Source organism: Accipiter gentilis, chromosome 11 (assembly GCF_929443795.1).
Source record: "Accipiter gentilis chromosome 11, bAccGen1.1, whole genome shotgun sequence".
Classification (NCBI taxonomy): Eukaryota; Metazoa; Chordata; class Aves; order Accipitriformes; family Accipitridae; genus Astur; species Astur gentilis.
The window spans coordinates 1,257,055-1,278,017 of record NC_064890.1 but is presented as its reverse complement, the minus strand read 5'-3'; the positions used below and the strand labels follow the sequence as shown (position 1 = coordinate 1,278,017).

The following is a 20,963-nucleotide window of genomic DNA, read 5'->3' as shown; positions in this document are numbered from 1 at the left end:
AAGGCTCCTGGGGGGCCGGGGGGGGGCCCCCGCTGGGAGACCTGACGTATGATTGTAGACCACCTTCAGCAACACGCTGCGATTTTTAGTCCTTTTTTTGGGGGGGGGGGGGTGTGCATGGGTGGGTATTTCCCACCCCCCCCTTTCCCTTCCCCCGGTGGGGGCGAGGATGGGGACCATCCCCCCCCCGCCCCCCCGAAGCCCACCCCGAGGGCTGCTCATGGAATAGGGGGGGCCGGGAGAAATTAAGGGCTCGGGGGGCTCAGCCCGGCGATGGGAGGGGGCCGGGGGGGGCCACCAGCATCTGAGGTGGCTGCCGGGGGGGGGGTCCCGGCGGGGACGGCAAGTGCCTCGTGGGGGTCCCGAGGGGCTGGGGGGGTCCGGGGTGGGGGGGGCTCGGGCAGGGTCGGGCAACGGGGAGGGGGTCCTCCCCGGCCGCTCGGGCACTGGAACTACTTTAATTTCTTATTTTAGCTTTAAAAAATTACCGGAGGGTGTCAAATCTGAACTAAAAGTCGGGGGGGGGCACGGGGGGGGGGGAAATAAAGGCGGGAAGGAGACGCAGAAGTTATATCTATATCTATATCTCTCTATATAAACGCCAGAACGATCTGACTGTACTCTGAGAAACAAACAAACAAACAAACAAAAAAAAACAAGTGTATTTTTGTATTTTAATAAATATTGTTCAAAATTTGTAATGCCGTGTCCCTGAGGGGTTAAGCCGGCGGGATGCGGGGGGGCTGCTGCCGTGTGTGTCCCCCCCCCGCCCCCAGCAGCCGGCGGCCTGAAAGGGTTTCTGTTGCTGCTTTTTTGTCTTCCCAGCAGTAAAAAGCTTCCAAAAAATCACAGAGGGGGAGGCGGGGAGGAAAATGGAGGGAGCTGGCGGGGGGCGGGGGGGGTGACACGATGCGCGGGGGGCTGCCCCGAATCGGGAGGCGAAATGCGTTGCGGGGGGTGGGATGGCCGCCGGCTCCGTGCCCCCCAGCTCCAGCGTCCAGCCAGGCACCCAAGCGTGCGTACGCCGGGACCCCCGGCATTGCCCGCTTTCGGGCACCGCCGCGGTGGGCACCCGGTTAAAGATGCCGGCGCATCCCCCGCTGCGGGACCCTCTGGCCGGGGCGCGTGGGACGACCTCCCTCCTGTCCCCCCCCAGGGGCCGAGGCCGTTACCCCTCTGATTTCTGGGTTCCCCGGGCTGGAAAAATCTGAATTCGCCATTAAAGGAGGGAGCGGGCGCAGCCGAGAGGGAGGATAAAGCCGGGAATGAATCACCCGGCAGCGGGTCCCGCGTTCCAAGATGGTCGGGCAGGGGAATGGGGATGGAGGCCATCGCCGGCACCGTGGCGGGGACACCGGGTCCTCCGGCTCTGCGGGGTCGCGGGGTGCTCTGGGTGCTGGCGGTGGGGACGTGGGGGTCCTCGGGGGCGGCGGGGTCCCCGAGGTGCCACCTCCGTCCCAGCCCTTGCGGCTGTGCCGGGGTGACGGTGCCCGCCGGCGGCCCTGGGGCCACCCCTGTGCCGTCCCCGCGGCCGTGGGCTGCCTCCGGCACCGGGGATGGAACAGGGGGCCCCCCCCACCGCCCGGGGACCCCATTGCCCAGCCCGGGGATGCCACGGGGAGGAGAACCGCCCCCCCCCCGGCACCCGGCTTCACCGGCTCTCGTGCCAGGACTGAGCCGTCACCCGGTGCCTGGCCGCCGCGGAGCCGTCGTGGTTATCACGTTGGGAGTTGAACGTTGGGATTTTAGGGTTTGGGTTTTTTTATTTTATTTTTAGGCTTTTTAGCTTTTTTTGGTGAAATCCGGGAAGGTTTCCATCAAAACGTATGTCTGGTTTTCTCTTTATTACCGGCTTTTACCGCTCCGGCTGCTCTGCTAATGCAAACACTGCTCCCCTTCTTCCTCCCGCCGGGCTGAGCTCCCCCACCCAGCCCCGGCTTTACTGGGGGGGCCTTCCTCCCCGCCGGCACCTCCGCACTCCTCCTCCCCGCGCCAGCCTCCGCCGGGGCCCGGCCGGGCAAACGTCCCATTAAAACCTTTAATTCGGCGGCAAGGCAGGAGGGGATAGGGTTGAAGTGACATATTGATTTTATTTAAGCACTTAGCTTTAATTTTAGCCTTAAATTAGAGCACCTGAGTAAATCATCTTCCCGCCGCTATAAAGAAGGGCTGGAGGGGAGCGGGGGGGCTCTGCGGCGGGCACCGAGGGGCTGCGGGCGGCCAGGACACGCGCCGGCCCTGCGGGGACCGCGTGGGTGGGGTGGGGGCTGCGGGGTGATGGGGGGCTGCGGCGTCACCAGCACAAGGGGCTGCGGTGTGATGCGAGGGAGGGGCTGCAGCGTGATCTGGGGGGCTGCAGCGTGATCCGGGGGGCTGCAGCGTGATCACGGGGGTTGCAGCATGATCTGGGGGGCTGCAGTGTGGTCGATTAACGGGGTCGCCATGTGGTTGGGGGGCTGCAGCGCGATCAGGGGGGCTGCGGTGTGATCAGGGGGGCTGCGCCGTGATCAACTGAAGGGGCTGCAGCGCGACCAGGGGGGCTGCAGCGCCATCAGGGCGGCTGCAGCGTGCTCGATTAAAGGGGTTGCAGCGTGCCCGGGGGCTGCGGTGGGATCAGGCGGAGGCCGGGGCGCTGCTGGAAGTGCCCCAGCACCGGAGCCGGCCGATCCCTGCTCCCAGGGCTGGGAAACTTTCCTGCCTGGCTCTCCCACCGTCTCTGCAGGCGGGGGGGCGGCGATGCGGGCAGGAGGCTGGGGTTGCGGGCGAGGGGCTGGGAGCCGAGGGTCGGGGCTGCAGGGACGGAGGGGCACGGGATGGGGGGGCGGAAAAAGCTGGCACGGCCGGGCGAGGGACAGACGGACGTCCAGGCGGACGGACGAGGGCGGGTGGGTATTTGCAGGCAGCCCCATGCGAGCGCCTTCGTCACCGGCTTCGCAGAGCCATGCGAAAAACGGAGCGACAGGAATATAAAAGCCTTTCATTGGCGGCTCCGGCGGCGATGCCTGGCACGGGCCCCCCCCTCGCACGCACGCCATCCGCCCGCCACCCACCCTCCCGCGCTTTTTTTTTCTTTGGGGGGGGGGGGGGGGGAACGGGAGATTTCGGTTGCCAGAGATGCTTTGCCGCTCGCTGCCGACAGCCAGCCCGGCCGGCGAGGGCGCGTCGGCCTTCGGCGCGGGCGACGGAGCGGGGGGCTGGCAGGGTTAGGGGTGCCCCACGCCAAACCCCGCCGGTGCCCGGGTATCCCCTGCAAACCGCCCCACGGCGGGGTCTCCGTCCCGGTGGGTTTAATGAGGAAAACACCCCGGAGGGGAGCGGGGGCCGTGCGGCAGCTGCAGCATCCCATGATTAAAACCTATAGGCTTGTTAAGGATAATTTCTATGGCAACCTCGCCGGCGGGGACCGGCCTCTACGTCGGCACGTGCCAGCGGGCACCGGTGGCTCTGCCGGCACCCCGAGAGCCGGATGGGGCACCCCAAGGGGCATCCCTGGCACCGCTGCGGCCTGCGGCCGGGGGGTCCCTGCCGGCTCCCCGCTCCCCCCGGCCGGGGCGGGATGCTCAGGCGGTGTGGGGGGACGATGCCCCCGAGCCGGGGCCTTTTCCTTCCCCGCCTGCACACGGCAGCGGCAGGTTTCGGCAAGAGCAGCTCGGTAATTAGCCGCCGTGCTCGGGAAAAGGCAAATATTTACTAAATAAGAATATGCACTTTCAGGAAAAAAGCAAATGTCACAGCAGCCGCCGAGAACCCCCCCGCGGCAGCGGGACCGGGGAGGGGGGGATGCTCCCCGCGCCCACCCGGGCAGCTGCGGCTGGGGGGGGCGGTGGGACGTGGGGGGGGGTCGGCGGAGGATCCCACCAGCACTGGGCACGGGGCACCCAGCCCCTTGCCATCGCAGAGGGCTCCGCGGCGGCACCCCCCGGGGGGGTCCCCTTGCCCCGGTGTCACGGGGCGGCCGCGCCGGGGCTGTGCCCGCCGCGGCAGGCAGCCGTTACGGTGGCGTGGGCACCCAGCCGCTCGGCACACAACCCGACGTGGGGCTCCCGTTAATTATTCTTATTGCTGCGGATATTTTTGGCTCCGGTGCTGCAGACGGGTTTTTTTTTTTTTTTCTCTTTGCAGCTCGGCGGGTTTGCGGCGGCAGCGTGCCGTAACGTGCCCTGGGACCGGCGCTGCCGGTTGGGCCCGGCGGCGTTTGGATGCTCTCGGAGGAGGGAGGCGGGAGCGGGGCGATACATTCCCACGCAGGAGATTTAACAACCGGTCATTTAAGGCTCGATTCATCAGAGCACGACAAAAAGCGCGTCAGATTTCGGGCCCGAGAAATTCCACGGACGGGGCAATTTTCCCGTAATCCCAGAGGACCGGGCAGCTCCTGTCGGGATTGGTGCGGCAGATGCCACGGCAGAGGATTGCCGGGGCGCTGAGAGGCGCACGGCGGGGCGATAACCCCCCCGTCGCCCACCGGAGCTGGTGTTGGGGGGGCGCCTCGGTACGGCGATCGCAACGGGGGTCCCCGCGGGGCCGGCTGCGGCACGAGCGGCTACCGGTGCCGGCATGCCACCTGCACGTGCCCGGATTAGCCGAGTGCAGAGCCATGAGCCGTCGATCCTCTCGGAGCGTCGCCGGCGGCACCGCGGCCGCTGCCAGCCCCAGCCGCCTCCTGCCTAAAATGAGCCAGGGTGGGTTAGTCACCGGGCCACTGGCTTCACCTGGCCGGTGAGTCAGCAACAGCCGGAGCCGCCGGGTTAAAAATATACCCTCGGCCTCCTGGCAGGCAAAGAGGGATGGGAGGAATTTGGCAGCTCCTTGCCCTGGCGTGGGTCTCCCCCACCCTGGGCAGCACACATGTCCCTCCGCCACCGTGGGAGCCTCGGGGACCACCGCCGGGACCCCCAACTCATCTACACACGGCAGCCGGCTCCTGCCCTGCCGGCCGGCGGTCCGGCACCGGCTGCCCCCGCAGCCCCCCCTCAGCCTTTTGCTGTCAAGGGCTTTGCCAAGCTCGGTGCCGGGGAGCGCGGCGCTTGCGGCGTGCCCGGCGGTGCCACCCGAGTCCCCAGGGATGTGGCCGGGAGAGGGTCCCCCCCGGCCAGAGTGGGGCTCGGGGACCCCTGCCCTGTCTGCCCTGTCTGCTCCGGATGCTCGACGCGAGGGGTCCTGCCTGCACGCCCTCCACCAAATTCCTAGTTATTACTTTTATTTCTGTAGTAAAAGGGTGGGTGAGTTGCCCGAGGGCTGCACCGGCAGCACGGCAGCCCCGGGTGGGCAGAGGGACGGACGGATGTCCTTGTCAAGATTAAAAATACCCTGAAGCAAGAAGCTGAGCGACGTCCGAGCGGCAGCCGTCAGCCCTCCGACACGCCGCCGCTCCCCTCCGGCTGCACGCCACGTGCCAGGCATGCAGGGCACGTCCCCGCTCCGGGCTCCACCGGGACCGGCAGGGAAACTGAGGCACGGCGAGCCCCGCTGCAGCCGCCGTGCTGTACCCCAGCTCCCTCGGTGGCAGCATGGGGAAGGGGTTGGCTGAGCACCATCCTGCCTCTCCCCTCTCCTCCCCGGCAGCACCGCGGGGCTGTGCCGGCACCGGCCGAGCTGCCGCCGTGTGCCAGGCCGCTTTCCTGGTTGGGTTTTTTTTTTTTTTTTTTCCCCAAGCCTGAACTGCAGACTGCGGCAAGCGCTTTTTTTTAAGGGGGAGAGGATTTTATTTGCCATTCCCCCGCCCCAAGTAATTAGGATTGCAGCACGGGCGGCTGCCGGGCCCATTTGCATAAACAGTTTAGCAACTGCCGGGGCTGCTTTGCATAACGCACCGCTGTGCACACCCCGTCCCCGCCTAATTGGCCTTACGGGTTGGAACCTCCTAAATTGGGTTAATGCCGAGGCGGGTCAGGAGGATGGCACGGTGCCGCTGGCAATGGCGGTGGGACCCTCTCGTCCCATGCAGGGTCCCCCAGGGCTGGGAAAACCCGTTGGCTCCGGGACGGAGGGTGGGAGCAGCCGGCGGGATTCGGGGTGCCAGTGCGGTGCGACCGCGGCTCTCCAAAGCTCCGCCGCGACGTCCCCGGGCAGCATCCCGGCTTCCGCGTGGCCTCCTTGCCGCGGCCACGTGCCGGCTGCCGCGGCCCGGATCCCGGAGGTGGAGCGCATCAGTGCCGGGCGAGCGGCCCCCGCGCCACGCCAGTAAAGCCCGTCGGGACCCTGTGGACGGCTGGCGCCGTATAGACGCAAAATAGTCTGCACCTTGGGGAAAGCCGGCAGCCTGGCCGACGTAATTAAATCAGGCACCTTGTCAAAATAAGGCTGCTCATTTGCACAACATGAGCACGACGGGGGAAGGGGTGGGACAGGGCTCCGGCAACCTTCCCGGCGCTGCCTTGGCACAGACGATGGCGGCCGCTCAGCTCTCCTGTCCAATGCCGGGTGCTCCGGAGCATCCCGGTCTCATCCTGTGCCATGCTCCCCGCACCATTTGTCCCCATCCCCAGGTGCTGACAGAGCCGGCACGGCCGCGGGATGGCCATCCCTTGGGCCACGGCAACCCGCCGGCGCTTGGCCGGGCTGTGCCGGGACGTGGCACTTAAAGGCAAGGGCTGCCGCAGCGGCTCCGGCATCACCGAGGGGGTTTTCCAATGGCTTCTGCCACCCAGAAGGACTCCATCCTAGTACGGCAGGAGAGATGCCTTCGAGGGGGGAGCATTACGCCTTGGCGAGAGGCAGGCTTTGCCCACGATTCAATAACCGATCCCTGCCGCGGGATGCCGACCCCGGGGAGCGCGGCGGCAGGCGGAGGATGCTCGGGGGGATGCTCAGGGGAATGCTCCTGCTCTTCGGTCCGTGGTCTCCAGCCCTGTTTTTTCTCGAAGGCTCCAGCAAGGAGCGAGGGCTGAGAACTGCTGGCAAGGGCTCGTTTAGTTTTTAATGAGCCCTGCCAGCACCCGGGCCAGAGCTGCTTTTCCAGGAGGAGTCCGGCTCCCTGCATCCCTGGAAGAGGCTCGGCAGTGCCGAAGGCAGGCAGAGACCGTCGCCGGCCCCATGGCACGCAGCAGGCAGCGCCGAGGGGCAGGCAGGCAGGCAGGCAGGAGGGAGGCTTTCCGCCTGCTCTGCAGAGCAGTGCCTGCCCCTTCCCAGCTCGGCACGGAGCCGCGGCCTCCAGGGCTCCCGCGAACTGCTGACACAGCAGCTGGAGCCTCTAATTAAAACCATAATGATAAAGGAAAAATGTGGGCTACAAGGCAATCAATATGGGAACAACCCCCCCCCCGCTCCTGCAGGGATTGGGTTGCTCAGAGCCCTGGTCCCGGGGGGATTTACGAAGCCGATACCGAGATGCTCGCAGCGGGATGAGGAATCCCCCGTGGGGTGAAGCTGGGTCCAGCCCTACACACGTGGTGGGGGGACAGGGAGGGGACAACAAGCATCACGGCGAGGATTTCGTGACAGATGCCCGGGCGCTGCCTATTGCTTTTCTCTCCATCAGCGAGGGGAGAGGTGAAGCGCTACCCGTGACCCCCAGGCTCCTGCTGGAGCCCCACAATTTGGGGGAAAACGGGGACTCCTTGCGCCAGGCAGGGATGCGGAGGAGATGGGATGGGGGGCCAGGCTGCTGGGTGCCAGGACCCACGGGGAGGGGTGAGCCAGGGCATGCGCGGGAGGGGACCCCCATCCCGGGATGTTTGGGCGGCTGCTGCATCCCTGCGGGATGGCTGTCCTGCCCCGGGGGGTGCCAGGTACCAGTGATGGGGAGGGACCAACTCCCCCCCAAGCAGCCGCCCACCCCAAGCCACCAGCAGTCGTTAAGCCCCATCACCGCCTGCTAATAACAAAGTGGGCTGCCCAACGTGCCCCTGGGTGCCGTAAAGGAATAAATCCGCTATTCCACGTAATGGATTGTATATAATGACTTGGAGAGGTCATCGAAGGCAGCAGTATCGTTAACGGCACGGAATAATTCCCCTCCTCTTCTCAGCCCGAGCTGGCCTCGGGAATTCTCGGCCAAGCTGCACGCGGTGCCGGAGCAGCGCCGGCTCAGCTGGCAGCACCGTCCTGGGTGGCTTTGCCGGCAGAGCCGAGCTTTGCACCCTGGGGTTTTCATGGGCATCGGTGCTTGGGGCATCCCCAGCGTGCCTGCAAAGCACTGGCACTGCAGATGGCATGGCACGGCATAGCACGGCACGGCGCGGCACGGCTCTCCTGGCACGGTGCAGCTCTGTGCCAGCACGACTTTCCAGCTCATCCCGCTGCTCTGCTCGGGTGAGCGTGGATGGAGGCAGCTGGTACCGTGCCATCACACCGTCCCGGCTTGGGGGGGTGCATGGAAACGTGCCAGCGGTGACCGAGCGCCGTGCCAGCACTGGCCCTGGGGGAGGGAGATACACCGCCTGCGCACCCACCCCGCGTTTGGGGACGGGGTGTGAACGTGCACACGCAGGCGCAGAGCCGGGTGCCCTCATCTGCCACCCGCCCCGGGACACACCGAGGAGCAAACCCCCTCCTTGGAGCTCGTCCCCTGCCAGCTCCGGGATGTCTCCTCCTGTCCCTGTCCCCTGCTTCTTGCATTCAACCCCCGTGTTTGAAAGAGGTGAGGAAAAAAGAGGGGAATAAAAAATAAAAGGCTCCTTTCTGCTCAGTTCCTGGAGGACTCGAGCATTTAGCCGAGGAGTTTAAAAGCCTGCTGACCCGGCACGCGCCGGCAGCCGGGATTATGGAGAGAAAAACCTTCAAAGGGCCCAAGGGGCTGGGGGGACGTGGGCAGGGGAGGAGAAAGACGAGGTCCTGCCACCCCGGCCGGGCACTGGCCGCGCTGCCCACGCCGCCCGCGCCAGGCTGTGCGCGGGGAGGGCGAACCGAACGCCAGCCCCGCTCTAAAAATATAGGCCTGACCCTGTTCTAAAATTACCGCTCGGCACCCGCCGCTGGCAGGGAAATCGGCCCCGAGCTGCGGATCCGTCAGCGGGAACGGCTCCCGCTGCACTTCCCGGCTGGAAATTGCTGCATTGCAACAAGAGCCGGGGGCTGGCAGGGGCTGGGGGGGGCTGGCAGGGGTTGACAAGGGTTGGCAGGGGCTGGCAGGAGCTGGCAGGGGGTGGGGGGGCTGGCAGGGGTTGGGGGGGGGCTGGCAGGGGCCAGCGCGGGCAGCAGCTCGCACCCAGCAGCCTGGGGGACAGCGGATGTTTTGGGCCCGTTTCCCACAATTATGGCTCCGGGGGGGGGTTTGCATGGAGGGTGGTTGGGGGGGCTGGAGCTGTGACCTGCCCCCCCCCCCCCAGCTCCCCACGGGGCGGCCCCATCCGCTGGCCACGCTGCTCGGCCCCATGCGCTGGATGGATGGACGGACAGACGGAGGATGGGGGATGTCCCCATCATCCGGTTGCCGTGGAAACCGAAGGGAATCACCCTCCAGAGAGCCTCCTCGCAACACCCCGGGACCCCCCCCATGCTCCAGGAAAGAAGCAGGGATGCAAACAAGGACAGCACCCACCCCTGCGCCCCGGGAGGGAGCTGCCATGGTTCAAGAGCCCCATCGTGCCTGGGGACAACCGGGACCGTGGGTGGGCACCAAACCCCAAAGCCAAGCCGGGGTGGCAGCACCGAGCGGGGCGAGGGGACACGGTGGCAGGAGCCACCCTGAGCGAATCTGAAATGAAGGTGCCCATCACCCTCTCCCCTCCCCGGCAGCTCCCTGGGATCGCAGCGCCTTAATCCTCCTCGGGGGATTTTTTATTTATTCAAGCCACCCTATTTAGCCGACATCCTCAGAGGAGGGATTAAGCTGCCGCAGTCTCGGGGAACTTGGCTGCTGCACCCTGCGGGGACCGGCGAATTTGGGGGTTCCTCCGGCCAACGGCCCTGCGGCAGAGGCGTACAGGCAGACCCCCACCCCGCTGCCAGCCGGGCACCGGGCACACCTTGCCGCGGCTCGGAAAAAAGGGCCTGGGGAATGTCCCCGAGTGCCATTTGGGTCCTGACCCCCTTACAGAGGTTCCCCCAAAACACTCGGCTCCCACCCCAGCTGCACCCTGAAATGCAGAGCCAGCAGCACGGGCCTCATCCTGCCCTTGCCCCAGCCTCTCGGCCGTGCTGTGCCGGCTTTGCAAGCCGCCGATTAAGGCGTGAGCCAAACCAGACCCCTCTGTCCCCCGGGAACCCCAGCAGCACCAGCCCTGCCCGGATGAAAAGCAGCAGCAGCAGCAGCAGCAGCAGCGTGGCAGCGGGCAACCCGCAGCCCTGCCCACCGCGCCGGCCAGGCTCAACCGCCCCGGTGCTACCGGCATCACCCTCCTCCCGGGCTGGTGACCCCCGGCACGGTGCCATCGGCCGTGCCCGGAGCAGGGTGAGATCCACAGCAGCCACCGTGATCTGCCACATCCATCACAGGCAGGGGGTCAAAGCCAGCACCCTTCTCACAGCACCACAAGAGGGGACTGGGAGGGGACATGGGGGCTGGCTGGAGCACGGCCCCCCCCCCCGCCCCGTGTCTGCCAGCACCAAGACCCCGCTCGGCTCAGCCCGGGCAGCAGCGAGCCAGCAGCTGCGGCTTTGTTAGAGCCCCGATCGAAATTCCACGTGCATCGAGGCCAGATGGGGCGAAACACTGAAGGGGTCGACGCAGGAAGGAGAAACACAGCCGGGGAGGCAGCGAAGCCGAGGGTGGGGGGCAAGTGCCCGCGCTGTGCCGACCCGGCTGCCTGTGGCACCATTTGTGCCGGCGTGCCGGCACCGAGGGGCTCAGGACCCCGGGGCAGCCGCCTTCCCTGAGGGGCCAGGAGGTTCTGGGGGGCTGCGAAAGCCACGATGGCAGTTTCCCCTCACCGACGGGCAGAGGTGGGCAGGACCCCCCGAAAGTGGGCAAGAAGCGGGCAGGCGGGCAAGCAAGTGTAATGGGATGTGACAGGCCCTGGCTGGTGCGGGGCGGTGAGCGCCGGCTGAGCCGGAGCCTCCAGGATGTGCTAAGGAAGCAGAGCGATGCCCCTGGGACGCGGGTCAGCAGTTTACGGCAGCCGGCCGCACGCCGCAAGACGCCGAGGAGGGACGGAGATGCCTGCCACGTCCCCGTGCCCCTGCGGCATTTCGGGTGGACACAGGCTCCTGCTGCTCCTGACCCCCACAGCCGGCTGCATTGCCCTGCAGCTGCAGCCACATCTGCATCTGTGCCCGTATCTGCACACATGTCTACAACTGCACCCACAGCCACATCTGCATCAGTTCCCACATCTGCATCTGTGCCCACAACTGCATCTGCAGCCACGGCCACCTCTGCATCCGCAGCCCGGGGTGGTCCTGGACCTCAGCCCGCCAGCGTCCCGTTCCCATCCCCGTGCCACGGGGCAGCCGCAGCCAGCGAGGGGCCGGGATGCAGCCGCAGGCTGCCGGGGCCGGGTACAATCCTGCGTCCCGCTGGCTGTGGCAGAGAGGGGTGAGCAGCGCAGCCCGGCCAGCCCTGTCCTCACGGTCCTGGGCTCGTCCAGCGGAGGTGAGGCGACATTCGGCAGGAGGAGGAGGAAGAGGAGGAGGAGGAGGCCACAGCGCAGAGGCTGAGCGTGCCCAAGCAGAGAATCCCCTCGCTACGACGCCATCCCCCACGCTCTGCCGGGGAAACGGCAGCTTATCTGCCCCAGCTCCCTCCTCCTGCCCCAGCCCCCCCATTCCTGCCCCAGCTCCCCGGGATGGGGCAAGAGGAAGGTGCCACCTCTCCACGTGCCATCCCGCACCGGCACCGCAGCGGGTCCGTGCCCTGCACCAGGAGCCCCCTGCTTGCCAGGGGGGGCTCATTTAGTCACACCGGGATATAAACGGCAGCACTTAACCCCCCCGAAAGCAAAGGGCACCCTCCGCTCTGTTTCCGCACGAGCCGGTGGAGGAGCCCCTGTGCCAAGCAGCCATGGGCACCGGAGCAGCGGCACCCACTTGCCACGCGGTGCCGGCAGCTGGTGCCGGATCAGATCCCGCCATCCGCCACCGCAAACGGCTGCACCTTGACTGGGCAAGGGTCTGCGCGGTTGAGAGGGGCCGAGCTCCCACGCTGCCCGGCCACAACGGGGAGGAGGCGAAGCCATGCCTGGTAACGACGGCTAATTCAAACGGAGAGATGGAATTACCAACACCACCAATGCGAGGGTGTAAATATAGCGGGCGAAGAGAAGGGGTGAGAGTGGGGAAGAGCAAAGTCATCTGTGCATAAATTGCAGAGTTTTATCTTGACAGTCACTCAGGGAGATGGCTAAAGGCTGCGGAGGGCATTTTTTATCCTATATTGAAATTATGAATCACGACGTAATTACACAAAATGGATCTCGCGCTCTGGTGACACAGAAGTTTCAATCAGAGAAGTTGCATGAGTTAGTGAATTTTAATATCAAGAGACCTTAATGAGAGCGCATTCAAACCGGGGAGGGGGAAGGCAGAGACGGGAGGCAGGTTCGCGGCGAATCCCTGCGCACGCCCCGGCTGCTCGGCAGCTCGGATCCGGCCTCGTCCCCCCTGGACCTGGCCTCGCCTGCAGGATGCGGCCACAGCACTCGCGTTTCTCCGGCAGAATTGGTAGGAAAAGCACAAAGCAGCACCCAAACCTGCCAGCCTCGAGAGCAGCCGGGAGCTGCCCGTCCCTCCTGCCGGGAACGCCGGCCGGGGGTGCCCAGCACACAGCTTGCCGGCCACCTGGATACTTTGTCCTTCAGCAGACCAAAAGAAAGCAATTTACAGTTTTTCAGCTGAGAAGAGAAAGCTACTCCCCTGCAGGGCAATTTATGTAATTAGTATCAGCTGAGGCCATGCAAGGTCGTCGCCTGCTCCGGCCCAGGGCCCTGCCGGTGCTGCCAGAAGCCTGCCTGCGGACGGGCCTCGCGCCGGTGCCGTGAAGGTGCTGCGTCGGCCCTGCTGCCCGTGGCAGCTCCGGCATTTGCCACGCAGCCGCTGTGCAGCTGCCCTGCATCCGCCCCGCATCCGCTGTGCGTACAGCGCGCTTCTGCCGGGCATCTGCCCTGCATCCGCCGTGCATCCAGCGTGCTTCTGCTGTGCATCCTCCCTGCGTCTGCTGTGAATCCGCCACGTATCCGCCGGGCAACACCACGCATCCACCGTGCATCCACCACGCATCCGTCCCGCATCTATTGAGCATCCGCCCGGCATCCGCGGCACATCCATCACACGCCACAGCCCCGCGGAGAGCGACGCGAACCACCGCAGAGGACTCGGATCTGCTCTGACTCCCCTCCTTGGCACGCCCCATCTGCGTGGAGGGGCCCCGATACGGCTCTACCCCAGCACACCCCGTTCCCACGGCGGGTACGGCAAAAGGCACCCCAAAGCGGAGAAGGCAGCACGGGGGGGACGACAGCGTGGCAATTGGTGGCTTTGCCTCACCGGTGCTGCCGGGACGGCTGCGGAGGAGGTGCCGCCGGCCGAGGTGATGCTCCGGCAGAGCCCCGCGGCCACCGCGGCCCGTTTGCCAGCACCCTCCCGCTCCGCCGGCAGGTGCCGAACGCTGCTCCGCCGCGGTGCTGCACCGGCGCAGGCAGGTGCCCAGCAGAGCTCTCCGGCTGGCCGTGGCTGCTGCAGAGGATGGGTAAAACCCGTGGAGGGGCATTGGGCCCGCAGCCCTTGCGAAAACGAGTTCCTCACCCAATTTAAACCAAACGGCTGGGATTGGGCATAAAGGGCAGCGATGCGCGGTGGAGCCATCTGTATTCCTCAGCCGAATAGCCGGGATCCCCGCGCAGCGGGCAGCTGCGGGACCCGGCACCCTGGGCTGCCCCTTCCCACCGGAGCGGTCCCGGAGTTGGACAAACCCTCGCCGAGGCGGCTGCTGGAGGGGGTTGCCCCATTTGCACCCCAACCCGCCGCAGGGTACGTCCCTCCTCACCCTCAAGGCAGCAGCAAACCTCCCTCCCCGGGCGACGGAGCCCCCCCGGCACGGCCGCACGCCGCGTCCTGCTTCCTCTGCACTTTCCTTTTCTGCAAGCATCATCTCCCTGCTCGCCTGGATTTTGCAGGCGTCATTCGCCAGGTGCTTTTCGGGGTCACCGCTTTTGCAGCCTTGCTGGGACACGTGCAGCAGCCTTGCCCAGAACCCAGCAGGATGCGGCCCCCTCTGCCAAGCCGGAGCCCCCCCCGCAGTCCCCGGTGCTGTGCCGTTCCATCGCCGAGCCGGCAGGACTGCTCCAGGTGGATGCGGCCACGGGAGCAGGGAGAGTGGGAGATGTCCTGCCTGTGTGGCACAGCCCGGCCTGGCTCCCCACCGCGGAGGTGAGGGGCTTGGGGGCCAGAGTGGGGTCCCCAGTCCTCCCCAGTCCTCCTTGGTGTGGGACTGGCGGCACAGAGGAGCGTGAAGGCAGGGCCACGCCAGGCAAATGCAGTGCACCGGAGCCACAGCCACCATCACGTTCAGAGCAGAGACCACAACTCAGTATTGATTTCCACCAAAAATAATAAAATAAAATAAAAATAATAAAATAAAATAAACCAAACCAAAGGGATGGCAAAGCAAGAAAAGAAAAGAAAAAGAAAAAGAAAAGAGGGAAAAAAGAGAAAAGAGGGAAAAAAGAGAAAAGAGGGAAAAAGAAAGAGAAAATAAAAGAAAGGAAAAGGAAAAGAAAAGAGAAAAGAGAAAAGTGGAGAGCTGTCCCCACCTGTCCCCTACCCGGTGCTGCCACCGGGACAAGCTGCGGATCGCCTTTCCCATCGCTGCCTTCAGCGAGGGCAGATTTAGGGGCAGAGCAAACACAACACATCGGCGATTTATGGACCGGCTGCAAACGCCCGGGGATGCTCTCGGTGTCACGGGTGTGTAAGGGCCGGCGGCACGCGGCTCCCACCTGCCACGGCAACGGCGCAGCCCCCGAGCAGTGCCGGAGCTGCAGGCACGGGGGTCCCACGGGCACTGCCCTGGCCTGGCAGCCCCCCCGGTACGGCCAGCTGCACGGCCCCGGCTCAGAGCCCTGCACGCCAGGGCATTGCCAGGATCTGGCCCCGGCACCGCGGTGAAACCCCGACGCACCGACACAAGAGCCTCAGAGAGGAGAACGGGGCCAAATCCGGCCCCAGCACCGCAGGAGGCTTTGCCGGCGCCATGAACCGGGTCCGCGTGGCTTTTCCCAGAGCACCAAACCGCTTGCAGAGACCGGGGACGAGGCGGCTGCGGCTCAGCAGCTTTTCCTCGGCTCGCAGCCTTTCGGCGAGATCCGTGCCCCACGGGCATCGCCGACCCCTCCCGCGCCAGCACCCCGCCGGCGTGCCGCAGCCCCCCGGCCCCCACGCCGCTGAGCATCCCCTACCTCTCGCTGCAGCACCAGCTCCTTGGTGAAGTGCGTGGCCTCCTCGCTGAAGGGCTCGCCCTCCTGGACCAGCCCCGGCAGGTTCCTGGCTCCCCGGGGACACTCGATGCCTGCGGGAGGAAGAGGAGGAAGAGGAGAGTGAGGCGCTTGGAGGAAGCCAGTGGGTGACCGCGTGCCATTGCTGGGGACGTCACCTGAAAAAAAATGTTTTGGGGAGGAAAGGGGCCACCGGAGCCCGGGTGGGACGTGACCGGCTCCTGGGACACAGGAGGGTCCACGTGCTGGCAATTCCCCGGCACTGGGGCAGGGAGAGCCTGGGAGAGCCCTGGGGCCAGCAGGGATGGGGACGTGGGGATGAGCAGGGAAAGAGCCAGCAGGGATGGGGACACGGGGACGAGCTTCCCTGGGGAGGGGTCCCTGCTCCGTCCCAGGCCGGGGGCAGGGGGGACCCCCTGTTCCTGTCCCTGCCCCCAAACCACCCACCTTGCCAGAGGAGCTGCCTCGCCTGGGTCTCTCCCTGCTGCAGCCGGCCTCACCAGGGGTTTTTGGGGACCCCAGGGTGCCGTTGGGGTGCGACACCCCCCCTGCGCCACGCCACAGGGAGCCCCAGGCTCCTCGGACCAGGCAGAAACCATTAACCCCCGCCGTGGCACAGACCCTGCAGCACCAGAGGCACCAGCTGCGCAAATCCCCCCCATGCAAGGTGCCCCCGTGCAACGTCCCCGGCAGAGCAGCCCCGCACCCCACCACGGGGAGCTGCCGCGGGGGGAGCCGGCAGGACCCCGAGCTGCCTTAGCAGCCGCGCGTGGTTCCGGGCTGCTCTTATTAACCGTACTAGCCGCCTGTGCCGATAACTCTGACCGAGAGCCCCTGAGAAGCAGGTATTAATTCTGCCATATCATTACAGCCAGGGAGGCAGGTCAAGCCCCAGCCCTCCCCCCAGCCCTGTAAAGCATAACTAAAAATTAAAATACTTTAAAAAAACAGGAGGGAAGGAGGCTGAGCACTGCGGCGGTCACACTGGACCACAGCCGGACCCCCACGTCCGGACCCCCTCTCTCTCTGACTCAGTTTCCCCACCTGCAAACCAGGATAACCACCCCGGGCTCCCCTTTGGCAAAGTGCTGCCAGCATCAGCGGTGGCACAGATTATTAAACTGGGAAGTCCTGCATTATTAATTTTATTTTACATAATTCGTTATTAATGAAGTGCCGGGAATTACACTGAGCGGCTGCCTGAGCGCTCGGTCTATGACGGAGCAGCAATTCTCACGTCTCAGCGAGGGAGGTGGGAGGGAAAACTCACCGCGAGGCTCGGCCCGGCACTCGCGGCACAGCTGATGGCAAAGGGAATCGGGGACCTCGCCGGCCCTGCCATCAACCGGGGATGCCGCAGCCTGGCTCCCCACCGGCCACATGCTGATGAGGATGAGGATGGCAGCCCTGACCTTGCCAGGGAGCCCGGGGGAACAGCGGCTGCCGAGCACTTTGTGGGTGACTCCAGCATACACGTTACCAGTGGCTGAGCGGTTTCTGAGGTCCGGCGGCATGCGGACCCCCGGTTGTGCCAGGGACGCAGGGGCTGCTGTGGGCACTGGGGTGCTTGGAGCGGTGGCGCTCACCGGCTTGCCAGAACAGCAGCACAGCTCGGTGCCCACCTGCTCGGCACCCGCAGAGGTGGCAGGGATAAAATGCTGCCCTGCTCCGGCCGGGAACACCCACGGTCACTCCGGGAAAGCTTGCGGTGATGTCCGCACCGCCGGTATCTCACCACGCCGCTGGCACCACGCCACCAGCATCACACGGGGCCGCAGCACCAAACCCGGGAAGGGAGACCAGGCTCTCGCTTAAGCAATTAAATAATAATTTCCGAAGTGCTGGTTTCACACATTACTGAAGTGCTGAGTTGTCCTCCAGCAATGCCCAACACAGGTGGAAGGAACCCCGTGCCCCCCCCTCCCCAACCCCCCGAGATGGGGAATTGGGGCAGGCTCACCACTTGGCGCAGGCACGGAGGATGAGGAGCACTCGGTGAAATCACAGCTCCCTGCCCGACAATTTAGCTCACAATTAAAACAGGTGATTTGCATCACTTGAAATAAAACCCCTGCCCTGGGGGCAGTGGCAGGGGGTTGGGGGGTTATAGGGGAGGGAGGCTGTGGGATCCCCGGCTCGCCCTGAGGCTCTCCTCACTGCATCGCTCCTGGGAGAGGCACGGCCACCCCAGCTGGGACTTTTGGGGTCCCCAACCCTGCTGTGGGGTTCAGCAGGGTCCCCAGCCCTGCTTCAGTGCATTGGGATGCTCCCCGCTGCCCCCCGCGCCCCAGCTCTGCTCCAGTTCCCGCAGGACCCCACTGAGGTGGTCCCACTGAGCCTGGCTGGGGGTGCAGAAGCCAGGCTGCAATCCAGGAGGACACGTCCCTGTCCCCATCCCTATCGGATGCCCATCCCCATCCCTGTCCCTGTTGAACTCCCAAGCCTGTCGCATTTCAATCCTCATCCCAATCCCCATCCCTGTCTCCATCCCCATCCCTGTCGCATCCCAATCCCCATCCCTGTCCCCGTCCCCCCCACCCAAGCCCACCCCCCGCTGCCTCCCGCTATTGCCATCACTGCCACTACAGAGCCCAGTGCTGGTGTCAGGCAAAAAACCCTTTTCTCCTCCTTTTCCACCCTCCCTCCTCCGCACTGTCTCTGAGGGAAGCAAAACATTTCCAGGGAATCTGGCAGGAGTTTTGCTGCTGTGACAGGGCAGGCAGCTGCCAGCCCTCAGCGCTGCCTGCATCCCACCCGGCCGGGTCCCCCCAGGTGAGGGGACCCCAGGGTCCCTGCCCGTGCCCCCGACCCCAGCCTCGGTGGCACTGACATCCTCTGCCCTGAAAAAATGGGGCAGGAAAGGAAGATTTCTGGAAAAGTGGCAAAACGTGGGGCGGGGAGAGCAGGCAATCCAGGGAGCTTCGTTAATGAGCCGGAAACCGGCAGCCTGGTAACGAACTGTGCCGTGACGGGAGAGCTGGGAGGCTACCCCCACCCACGACCACCCCAGGAACACCCAGACCCTCCTGTGGTGCAGCTGGGAAGACACCAGGCAGGTCCCTAGGGAGAGAGGACCCCCCTCCATCCCAGGGGCTACAGGCAGGGGAGGGGGGGACGGGCTTTTGGTGGCAGCCCCCCGGCTCCTGGACCCCAAACTGGCCCAGCACCGGCTGCACCGTGCTGAGAGACGGATCCCAGCTGTGAGCAGGAGGAAAGAGCAGAGAGAGGTATCCCTTCCTCCTCCCAGCACGCTGGCACAGGGCGGCATCAGGCGGGCACGGCTCCGGCACGGCACCGCCAGAGCTGCGGCGAGGCCACGGCACGCATCCCAGCCACGGCACGGATCCCGTGCAAACGCGCTGCCGGCGTCTCCGGCAAGGAGCATCCTCCAGCGCCACGCTGGGAGGATGGAAATGAGGAGCCAGAGCTGCCAAGAGCGTGTCTTCCCTTCCTCCTCCTCTTCCTCCTCCTCCGCGGAGAGAGCAGGGGCTGGGGGAAGGGAGCCGCCGCGAGGGCTTATGCACCACGATGGCAATTTTGTTCTAAAGAAAATAATTTGAAGAAATAGCTGAGGAAGTGTCCAAGTCCTTAAATAAAATAAAAAAGCAAAGCGCAGTGTTTTTACAGCGTGGTGAAGGGCTGCCGGCCCCGGGGATGCCGGCACACAAATACTCTGACCTGGGACAGATTGCGCAGCGGCTCAGGATGCCACCTCGGATCCTCTCTCTGCCTCTGACACCTCCTAAACCCACACGAGCGAAGCCTGCTTTTGGAAAAGGAAAACCTAAAAAGGATGGGATGAGTGTGCTCAGCCCCAGAAACATGCCGGCTGCCGTACGGCGAGGGGAGGGGGCTGCTGGCACTCGTCGGGAGCTAAGCAAGCCCAGCAAAGTTACCAAGCACTTTAAAAAAAAACACAACTAAACCCAAAGCCGCGGGTCTGCTGCTCTTCCCGGGAAGCCGTAATGTATTAACCTGCGCAGATGAGGGATGCGGTTTAAAATGCTGCAGCGTGCGGCTGCCACCGCTCCCCCCCTGGGGTCTCAAAAGAACTCCGCTACAAATCACTTTTGCCGAACGCTTTTGCCGAGCAGCGAGACCAGGAGGAAGCGGCTGCCGGGGCTCCGGAGGATGCTCCGACCCTGGCCCCAGCCCTGCAGGGATGGAGGTGGAGGGCTGGGGGCAAGCATTCCACAGCATCCCTGGGCATTGCACAGCATCCTGGGGCATCCCAGGGCTTTCTGCAGCATCCTGGGGCATCCCGGGGTATCCCCCAGACAGGGAGATATAGATATAGATATAAAAAATATATATATATACATGAGAGCACCGATTATCCATGGATAAACTGCAGGGGAGAGGACGGAGGGGCCAGGCCTCCCTGGCACAGACACAAAGCTGCTAATAAACATTTAATGTCAGTGGCTTCACGGCCTCACCCGGTACCCCCAGAAGCCAGGGGCAATCACCGCGCAGGGGACGGCACAGCGCTGGCATGGCCCCCCTCTCCCCTCCCTCGAGGAACTCATAAAAAAACCTCCCTTAATGTTCTGCAAGAAAAATCTCCCAGTTTTACCACTGACTTCCCATCACCACTGGAGCGGGGGCTTTTCCAGCCCTGATTTCTGGGCCCTGAACAGCTTTTTCCCCGCCTTGCTGTGCCATAACCACGACCGGCGTGGTGAGACGGGGAGCAGGGATGGCACCACGCGAGGTTTGCCTGTCTGGGAGCGCTTGTGCCGGTGCTGGATGCCAAAGATTGATCTCTGGGAGGATTTATGGACTTTGGGATAAATAGAGGAGGCGAGCCGAAGGGAGGAGAGGAGCCGGGCGGTAGCATCAGTCACCAGAACAAAACCTGCGGCCAGCACGCTGGAGCGGGACCTGAATGCCGAGGACCCGCACCAGATCCCGGTGGCCATGCCGTGGCCGGCAGCCGGCAGGATGCGAGTCGCTGCCGCGGCACCGGACCCCGGGCGGGCGGCGCAAAAGCTTCGGGCCCGATCCTGCCATTGCGACCGGCAGCACTGGGCAGGACGATGCTGCCCGTCCCCAGGGGAGCCCAGCTGGGGGCTGGCGGTGATACCGGGGGGGGGGCTGCCGCTGCCGTCCCCTCCTTCCCCGGCCGCCGGCAGGCATCCGTCGCCTCTTCCCGCGGGCAGCATCCCCGGCGCTGGCAGGCACGCGGCCGGCCTCCGAGTCGTGATGGCAACTTGGCTGCTGCCGCAGAGCCCGTGTGGGAGCGCAGCGTATTTTTAACACTAGTCCCTACCGAAATAGAGGCTGTCGGGAACAGGGAAACAGACGGCACCGGGGAGGCGGGAGGTGGCCGGGCGCTGCCGAACCGTGCTGGCTCCTGCTAAGGCAGCCCGGAACGGGGGGATGCCGAGGGACCCCCCCTGCCCGCGGCCCCGGCGGAGGGGCGCAGCAGCCGGCGGCGATGCTCAGCTCACGGCAGCCCCGTGCACCCAGGGGCTGGGACGGAGGGACTTACGGCATTTGGGGTCACCGCATCCCGACACCGCACCTCCGCATCCCCCGCCGGCGGGGATGCTCTGCCCCACGGCCACGCAGCGGTGCCCGGAGACCCGAGCAGACCCCCACATCTCCGGGACGTGCCCCCACGGGGAGAAGGGGCTCCCCAGTGGTGCCACC

General features: G+C 65.2%; 1 protein-coding gene across 1 annotated transcript in view; it reads right to left on the bottom strand.

The window, feature by feature from the left end:
* Positions 1–20,963, bottom strand: part of SND1 (staphylococcal nuclease and tudor domain containing 1) — a 127,842-nt gene that overhangs the window by 13,986 nt on the left and 92,893 nt on the right. Inside the window, exon 16 of the mRNA XM_049813984.1 lies at positions 15,273–15,382. Within this exon, the coding sequence (XP_049669941.1) occupies positions 15,273–15,382 (110 nt within the window). The remainder of the gene's footprint in view (positions 1–15,272; positions 15,383–20,963) is intronic.